Genomic DNA, 10,034 nt, shown 5'->3' on the forward strand with positions numbered 1-10,034 from the left:
GTTTCTTATAAACCCTGAGCTTTGAAGATTAGTAATTCCAGGACCAACTGAACAGCAGCTTTCCCACCAGACAGAGCCAAGCCAGCACCATCGGTCTGGTCAAGATGCTCAACTTTCCCACAACCTCCCAGAATGGTGACCACACTGGACAAGACTACAGGGAGGAAGTGCTGGAACAGGGAGGGCCTGGGTCAAAGCCAAGCACTACAGCTCGCACAGCAACAAGTGATGTCACCCTGGAAAATGACAACTCCCCAACCCAATCCGGTCCTGCCCCACTGACACTCTAACCCTTAAACCTGAACCATTCCTGTTTAGGCTACATGATGCAAACAAAACGGGGCACACAAGTTAACTTTTTCTCTTTACAGGTTTATTCAACACAAAACAATTTCTTACAACTTTACTGAGGTGGCTGACCACGTCCACGACCAAATCCGCCTCTCTGCAAGAGAAAGCACATATTAGCATCAGTGGTGTGCCAGGCAGCAGGCCTCATCATCACTGGAGAGGCTCCCAAATGTAAGGGCTCAGGGGATCCAGCCCTGCCTCTTCCAGACTCTGGGGTCACCTTTGCAAACTGGGAGTAAAGTAAGGACATCCACTCTGGAGTGTGCCCATACACACACAGGGAAGCACCCAGCAACAGGACTTGATCCTGTGTCACCATATACACTTTTTCACACAGGAGACCTAGAGAACAATTGTGTCCCGTCAAGAGCTGCTCAGGGGCGGCAGCTGTCCTGACAGCGATACACCATGCCGGGGCTGAACACTTTACTTGAATTAATTAATCTCACAATTAGCTTGAGATAGGATGATCACCAGCTCTATTTTAGAGACGGGGAAACAGGCACCTGCTGAAGATCACACCATCTAGGGCCTATAGCCTGCTCAATCTCCAGTGTCCCGTTCTTAGCTTAGTTCACAAAACTAACCCAGGGGGTAATAATGACCTACCAAACTAGAAAATACCACTGTGCCCCACAGAGTGTTGATTTGTGAGACTTGTTTCAGTAATTTCTTTCCTTACAGAAGTCTGCAGGCTGTGCCTGAATGTAAAAACCTGTTTGGAATTTATGGTTGGGACATCCCTGAATACGCAGATCCAAAGGGTTGAGAGCAAAAAGGGGACACTTACAAACTGGAATTCAGTTGCCGACCCAGCCCCAGCTTCGGCTTTCTTGTCAGCACCAGCTGGAATGAAAAACACAGATTTAGGTTCATCATATGGTCTGATCTACTACAGAACAAGGGCAGACAAGTCACCCAAACCCATCTTGCAAGAAAAGTCATGTCAGCAAAGGATGAAGTGCGAGCAGATTACACCCTGCAGTGGGGAAACTTCTGAGCCACCTTTGCTCCCGCCTTCTCCTGAGCAAGACATCTTTCTAAACTCACAGCCTCCTAAACTATTGCCTCCTCCAGGAAGGCCGCCTTGACCACAAAGTCTGGACTATGTGCCCTTTTTATTCGGTACTTCCTATCACTGAGTCACTTCCACGCTTCAGACCAGCACCCAGCTCACAGAGGGGGTTCAGTGAAGAGAGAACTAAGAGGTGAAGGGGCCACAGAAACAAAAAGCAACTCTATTATCACCAAGGGAAAGTGGCAAACAAGATGAAAGATCTAGTACTACTCTGCCCTATACAGCAGCCACCAGTCCAAACTGACATGTGTGAAAAACACCCACGAGACTTCAAGACTTGAGAGAATGCAAAGTATCTCACTAATGTACATATTAAAGTAACAGTTTAGGGCTTCCCTGGTGGCTCAGTGGTAGAGAATCCACCTGCCAATGCAGGAGAAATGGGTTCAATCCCTAATCCAGGAAGATCCCACATGCCTCAGAACTTAGTGCCCCAACTACTGAGCCTGTGCCCAAAAGCCCATGTTCCACGAGAAGCCACTGCGATGAGAAGCCAGCACACAACAACTAGAGAGTAGCTGCAACTAGAGACAAGTCCACACAGCAATGAAGACCCAGCACAGCCATAATTTTTTTAGAAATTAAGATAACATTTTAAAATATATAGAATAATAAAACAATATCCACATAAACTTTTTATTTAAGTGTGACGACTAGGAAATTTTACAATTCACATCTGAGGGGCAGGGTGGTAGCAGCGACCGGGCTAAATCCGTAAATTCTATTCAAATCGACCCTACTTTTGGCCCAAGTCAGACCACACCCACTACGGGCTGCTGCCCACTCAGCAGCACCCCCAACCAGCAAGCCACTGTATCTTCTCATCTCTCCCTGAAATGCTCACTCCCCCAGCCTCAACTTCAGGACCAACCGTCACGTCCTCTGACCCGTTTCCAGTGTACCCTGACTTCTAAAAAGAGCAACCACGAACTTTCTCTGAACCGACAGGCTGTCTGCTGGAGGAATTCTTTCTTAGGAATATATAGTTCAAGTGCTCATTTCTCTGAGTATTTCACATCTGAAGAATCAGGTACCACAATAGGAGGCAAGAGTGAAGTGAAGTGAGTCATTCAGTTGTGTCTGACTCTTTGCCACCCCATGGACTGCAGCCTCTGTCCATGGAATTCTCCAGGCAAGAATACTAGAGTACGCTGCCATTTCCTTCTCCAGGTGATCTTTCCCAGGTCTCCTACATTCCAGGCACATTCTTTACCATCTGAGCCACCAGGCAGGAATAGTAAAAGTATAAATTCCCTTTTTATACCTTGCTTTTATATCACAAATTACTACTTCTGCAACAAGGATAGTCTCTTTAAAACAAGCTGAATGGCTCTCCATCTTATTTCAAAGTAAAACCTCAAGTCCTACCATGGCCCACAGCTACAAGACATCCTCATCTAACACTCCTGCCTTCTGTTTAGACAAGCCAGACACCTTCCCTCAGTAGCCTCACTACCTCCAGATGTTTGCTTCAATTTCACTTTGACAGGACTTTCCCTGCAAATCTGACTGGAAATTTCAATACCTACCCCCCCGCTTTAATTTTTCCCTGTGGCACCCACCATGGATATGATTATACACTTTATTTTTGCTTATTCATCTCCTAATACCAAAATGAAAGTTCAACGAGAGAAAAGCATCTTGTCTCTTTATGTACACTACTACCCTCTAGCTCCTAGAATCGTGTCTGGCATAAACCATAGGCACTCAATGTATCTATTGAATGAACAGACGTCTGTGGTTCCCATCAATGCAAATAACTGCTATTTAAAAACAAGATTTTCATTATTTTTGCAATAAGAAACAAACGTGATATGAGTGGGCCCTGCCCTCAAGTAACTTAACACAGGAACACAAAACAAAGAAAAGCATGTTGCTTTCCTGAAAGGTTTCAGTTTTGTTAGTTAAAGGTCTTTAAAATGTTTTGTGTCCCCAGCTCAGAGAGCTTCCCTCCTAACCCCCACCCCTGCGGAAGGCAAGATGCACAACGGACTCCAGATGGAATGATCTGAGATGAATCCAAGGATCTTCACTGGTCACCTTGGCATCTTCAAGGGCCAAGCCCCAGGCAAGGGAGAATCCCCAGGCGCCACCCCAACACCAGATCCACACGCCGATACTCACGGGGCACGGCACTTCGTCTGTAGGTGTCTCTGTCAGCTTCCCCTCGTGTGAGTCTTGCAGGTCGCTCTCCCTCCAGACCTGCACAGATTAAACCACAGTATGAACACAGGGCAACATGGGGACTCTGTTCCTTTCAGGCCATGAAAATTCAAAACTGCTCTCCACTTTGGCGTTGCAAAAACTCGGTTATCATGCGTTAATGGGACAGGAACTCCGACACCCAGAACTGTCAGCTAGACACTTGCCATCATGACATTCTGATCCCCCAAAGACCTAGGAAAATGCACATCCTACTAAAATGTTATACATGGCAACCCACTCCAATATTCTTGCCTGGAGAATCCCATGGACAGAGGAGCCTGGCAGGCTACAGTCCATTGGGGTTGTAAGAGTTGGACATGACTTAGCAACTACACTACCACACCTGCAAAAGGCCTGCTTTCTTCTATTTTATTTCTCAACACAGATTTCCCAAATATCTGGCAAATAAAGAAACCCAATCATTTCTACAAACATTTGAATAGCCAAAATTTTGAACTTGACCCATCTCTGAAATAGAAAACTTCTAGTGCAAACAGGAAAGGAGTCACCACAAGCAGCAAGCCTCACCTGCAATGTAAGTATATGAACAGAAGACACGAAGAATCCTTTAATTCTGCTCAGGGTTTGCCTTATACCTCACCAGGCTGTGAAACGTGCGTATTAAGGCAGATTTAAAAAGCTATCTTAACATTTCAACACTGGAAGGTTAATCTAGCATTCTACCTTGTTACTCCACAAAATTATCTAGAGCGTTTATATCATTCTTTAAATAAAAGACTGATTCCAAGGTGCAGTGAAGAACCTTTGCTCTAAACATATGTAATCCTACCTAACCAGTAGAATACCCTTGTTAGTTTTCATAAAGAATACAAATTCCTGAGCTCCATGATGTCTTTCCAGGGAACCGAGGCAGTCTGATGATCATGTTTTTAGTAATCTCTGCATCTCATTACTCAAACTCATACACTGCTCCTCTGTTGCAGGGTTTTTGTTTTTTGGTTTTTTTTTAGAAAATAAGGGAAACATAAACTTGACAAATGCCAAATGTGAGCCAGCAATGATCTCAAGTCAGAAGGTAATTCCCTGGAAACAGGCTCCTTTCACAGTGCTGTGTGTGTATACACAGATATATACATGTGTATACACACACTCTCTCTCTACATCCGTTCAGTCCTATTTGGCTTTTGATTATTTCCCTCCCATTGCCAAGAAACTCTTCATTTCTTTCACATGTGGTAAACAGCTTTGCTCTGGACTTCTTCGGGGATAAACACCTTGGTCTACTTGAACTCTCAACACCCTACCACATGTATCTGGCCTGTGTTTAATAGCACTTCTTGAGATGGCCTATATTCAATTCCATTCAAGGTTCTAGGACTTGACTTAGATCTTGCATGCCAGAGTACCCCAAAAGCTGATTCCACTCTTTCACCCATCCTGGATCCTGTGGAGGTCTGTGGAGCTCATCCAGCTAGCTAAACTTCGACAGCAAACAAGCGGGGCCTGCTGCAAACAGGGACTTCTAAGATGACAAATACATCTACAAGTCTGCGGTCCAAGGCCATTTTGCTGATTATAAGCAGCATCTACAAAACCAGAGGGAGCACACAGCTCGCCTAGAAACTGAAGGCTTATTTGCTCAAGATGAAATTGAATTCAATCCAGGCAAGAGATGTGCTGCTTAGAACATCTAAGAACATCTTAGAAGCAAAGAACGACACTAACTCCTGGAGGATAAGCTAACAAGACCAGAGTTATCTAGGAAAAGACAACCTGCGCTCATGGAAAACAGTGGCATAATTCGTGCCAAATTTCAAAGCAGTCTTCCTGATAAGGTCATCTTTAAGAATTTAAACTTAAACAAGTACAACTTTGTTCTCCTGTAGCTTTGTTTAAAACACCATTTCACCTCTCCTCCCAGAAAGAACTTCAGAGGATGCCCTTGCAGACATTTTGTGCGCACTATACCTTTGGGCCGTGGCCGGCCAGTCTCGGGACGGCTGCGGCGCAGGGTGGCAGGCACGATCTCAGGGGGCAGGTGGAGGTAATCGCGGAGATACTGGATGCCCTCATTGGTGAGGTACCAGTAGAAATGTCTCCACGCAAACTGTTCCTTCACGTAGCCTCGTGACTTGAGAGACTGTAAGACGGAAAAACCACTGTTAAGACAGAACTAGAGGCTTGAAGCTAGGAAGGCAGTGCAAACGGGAAGCTAACCTGCACAGCAGACAAGCTTCCACGGTGTATCTACCTTACGGCCCTTTAAGGCAGCAAGCAGTGCTGGGAGTCCTGACCTTGCCTTGGACTTTGCCTTGAACACCAGTGGAAAAGCCCCCCTCCATCTGCACCCCACTCCAGCAGCGCACCGGCTACCTGCATGGCTTTCATGACATGAAGATTGGGCACATTCTTGTCTGCCAGCTCCGGGTGCTTGGGCATGTGGACATCCTTCTTGGCCACCATCACCCCCTCCTTAAAAAGGAGCTCATAAATGGCAATCCGGTTCTTCTTGGGCATCAACATCTGCAAGAAGGAAGAAATCAGCAAGAGTACTTCTGAAAACTGTGGCCAGAGGCCATAACCCAGTTCATCACCCGGGAAGACTGAACACACACCAGAGTCACTGTCCAACGGGTAGAAGTCTCAAACATGCAGGAAACAGGAATTTAAATCCCTGCAAACTTAAGCTCAACAGTCACTAGTTCCCTCCTCCACCCTCAAAAACAGGATTCATGTGAGAAGTTCGTCAGGACGTTAAGATAAAACGAGGGTAGGGCTAGGGGGACATTCCCGCCCCTGATTTTCACTCTCACAACTCAAGTATAAACGGGGCGGGGGTCAGACCCTTATAGTGAAAGTCACTCAGTCCTCTCCGACTCTTTGAGAGCCCATGGACTATACAGTCCATGGAATTCTCCAGGCCAAATACTGGAGTGGGTAGCCTTTCCCTTCTCCAGGTTATCTTCCCAACCCAGGACTCCCGCATTGCAGGCGTAATCTTTGCCAGCTGAGCCACCAGGGAAGCTCAAGAATACTGGAGTGGGTAACCTATCCCTTCTACAGCGGATCTTCCAGACCCAGGAATCGAACCGGGGTCTCCTGCATTGCAGGCGGATTCTTTACCAACTGAGTTGTCAGGGAAGCCCCTCAGACCCTGCACCCTCGAAGTGTTTGGGGTGCATCAGCAACTGTACCTAATGCGGAACGCGCGCGGCGGTGCCTTCTGGCCAGAAGAAAGCCTGTCGATTAGTGACGGGCCTCTGACCCCAAAGCAAAATGCTGAGGCCCTCACAGCCCGCCCCTCTACTCCTAAACCAGAGCTCCATGGCCGAGCAGGGAGGCAGCTCGGAGGGTTCTGCTTCGAAAAAAAGAAAAAAGCGTGCGGAAGGGACGCAGTCTCTCCAGTCTCGCCCGGACGGTCCCCGCCACGCTAGGGCTTCATCTTCTCCTCCTCCATCCGGAAGCCAATCTTCGCCTGCCAGGGCCCCACTACTCCCCGCGAAGAAATGCGCTTCTAGGCCCTGCCTGCTCGGAAATGGACGTGCGGGGAGCGGGAGACGGCCCCCGCCACCCTAAACCCGGCGAGGCACGACGGCGGCGGCAGAGACGGGGCCAGGATGGGGGCCGATGGAACCACGGCGCCGGAGGGACTCACCGCGACAGCTGCTGCGTCCGGGGCCGGCGCTGGAAAGGAAGGGGCGTGCGCGGCGCGGGGCCTCTTCCGGGCTGCCGGGCCCCGCCCCCTGTGAGGACCCGCGAGCCGCCTGAGGCGGCCTCGGCGGTGCCTGCGAGGCCCGGCGGCCGCGAACCCCGGCCGGCCTGAGGAAGCGCGGGAGAGGGAGCAGGCGTGCTTTATCAAGAAATGATCACCTTCATGCCTGGACGGATCCTTTAGAAACACGCTACGTCTTTATTTTCTCCGTTTCCCGCCGGTTAATTTAACTTAGTATTCTGTAAGGAGTATATGCTCTTTGAGCCGGGAAAAGGAGATACCCTGCCTACAAAGAACAGTGAAAAACACAGCCCATGGAGTCTCAGAGTCGGGCTCGACTTAGCGACTGAACAGCAACCGAAAAATAGAATTCCATCGACCGATGAGTCGCTATTATCGTTTTGGTATGAAGTGAAAGAAAAGTGTTAGCTGCCCAGCTCAGTCGAGTCCGGCTATTCGCGACCCCGTGGACTGTGGCCCGCCGGGCTCCTCTGTGGGATTCTCCAGGAAGAACACTGGAGCGGGTCGTCACTCCCTTCTCCAGGGCATTTTCCGGACCCAGGGACCAAACGTGGGTCATAGGAAATGTATTTTTTGACAAAAATGGGATGACTTGTACGTATGTTGTGGTATGATGTTTGGAAACCTGGCTTTTATTTTTTCGTTTACAGCTATATCATGAATCTCTCTTCAAGGTAGTTAATACCTACAATTTTAATGACTAGGTGGTAATCCACTAATGGATGATTTTGCTCAGAGGTTAAAGCGTCTGCCTGCAATGCGGGAGACCTAGGTTCGATCCCTCGGTGGGGATGATCCCCTGGAGAAGGAAATGGCAACCCACTCCAGTATTCTTGCCTGGACAATCCCATGGACCGAGGAGCCTGGTGGGCTACAGTCCATGGGGTTGCAAAGAGTCGGACACGACTGAGCGACTTCACTTCACATGACTGGATATATATATGTATATATATATTAATCCTTCAATGTTATAACTAATGATGCCACTCACTTATCTGCACACTTGTTAGATAGTTTCTTTAGGACAAAGCCCTGGCAGTGTAATTGTTGAGTTACAATGTTAGCACACATATTTAGGTTTTTGACACATGCCACATTGACTTCTGGAAGGCATTATCAATTACATTCCGGTCAGCAGTTACTAATATTTTCTTATTGATTTGAAATTATTCTCTATGTATTAAAGCAATTAACCCTTTCTCACATATTTTTCAAGAATTTCTCCCAGTTTTTAGTTTGTCTCAGTTTTCATGGTATTTTAAAGAAGTTTCACACTTTTCTTTTCTATTCAAATTGTTACATTTTCAGGCTCTGGTACAATGCTAAAAAACAGTCACTCCATATTTCAACATCTTATAAATATTCACCTATAGTTTCTTCAAGCGTTTCTGTCCTTTCACAGTTTAAAAATAAATTTACAAGATGGAAAGAATTCTGGAGATTGGTTGAACAATGTGAATTATTTAACACTACTGAATTGTATACTTAAAATGGTTAACATGGTAAATTTTATGTTATGGATCTTGGTGGCATTGGTTTAGTTGCTAAGTTGTGTCCGACACGACTGAGCAACTGAACTGAACTGAACTGTGTCCAATGCTTTTAACCCCATGGACTGTAGCCCACCATGCTCCTCTGTCCATGGGGTTTCCCAGGCAAGAATACTGGAATGGGTTGTCATTTCCTTTTCCAATGTTATGAATATTTTATCACAATTTAAAAAAAATAAGATTCAAACATGTTTACAGTTTTTTTTTTAATACCTTGAACATTTGGACAAAGAACAACATAATCTAAGGACTGGTCAAGCAGATTTGGAAAAGAATACCATAGAATTCCTAGCAATAAAAACTAAAATGATTGAGATTTGAAAGTTAATTTTAAAAAATAAACAATGATTTGATACACTTGAATAGAAAAATCATGGAATAGAAGACAGAAGTAAAACAAGAACAAAAACAAAAAGCATTCACCATGTAGTCCAGAGATTAAAAGAGACAGGATAAGTGAGGGCAGGCAGGGATAAATGAGGAATCTGGAATTAACATATACACACTACTATGTATAAAATAGGTAAACAGCAAGGACCTACTGTACATGGCACAGGAAACTCTACTCAGTATTATGTAATAACCTATAAAGGAAAAGAATCTGAAAAAGAATATATAACTGAATCACTGCTGTGCCCTAGAAACTGACACGATATTGTAAATCAACTATATTTCAATAAAATTGGGGGGTCATGGAGCAGGGCATGAGGACTCTTAGTTCCTTGACCAGGGATCAAACCAGTGCCCCCTGCAGTAGAATCTTGACCACCTGAACCACCAAGGAATTCCAAATACAATTTTTTTAATAAAATAAAAAATATATAATGGGAAAAAATAAAGGTGATAGAATAGTTGGAAGAAAGGATTTGAGGTGGGAAGGATCATGAGGGAAAGGCTAATATATGTCTATATGAAATCATGTAAGGAAATGATAGAGAACATGGGAAAGAGACCCTATCTTAATCCTCCAGGATTCTTGGAAGACAGCACACTTCAGATGTACTGCTATCATCAAATCCCAACTTGGATAAATAAAAACAGATCCATGCCAAAAGATGTCATAATGAAGATGCAAAACATCAGAGATAAAGAGAAGATCTTGTAACCAGCCAGCAGGAAGAGACAGGGGTGATGGCTCCCTTCCCAGCAGCAGCAC

The 10,034-nt window shown here is 45.8% G+C and overlaps 1 protein-coding gene across 1 annotated transcript; it reads right to left on the minus strand.

Moving 5' to 3' along the window:
* Positions 1–351: 351 nt before the first annotated feature.
* Positions 352–7,328, minus strand: RPS10 (ribosomal protein S10). Its single transcript, XM_055406640.2, has 6 exons — positions 7,251–7,328; positions 5,969–6,118; positions 5,564–5,735; positions 3,554–3,631; positions 1,142–1,197; positions 352–445 (listed from the first exon to the last, which is right to left on the minus strand). Exons 2-6 carry the CDS (start codon positions 6,116–6,118, stop codon positions 404–406), a joined length of 498 nt encoding a protein of 165 aa, XP_055262615.1. The 5' UTR covers positions 7,251–7,328; the 3' UTR covers positions 352–403.
* Positions 7,329–10,034: the final 2,706 nt, after the last annotated feature.

This window comes from Moschus berezovskii, chromosome 23, assembly GCF_049115385.1.
Source record: "Moschus berezovskii isolate FMDL1 chromosome 23, NW_MosBer_1.0, whole genome shotgun sequence".
Classification (NCBI taxonomy): Eukaryota; Metazoa; Chordata; class Mammalia; order Artiodactyla; family Moschidae; genus Moschus; species Moschus berezovskii.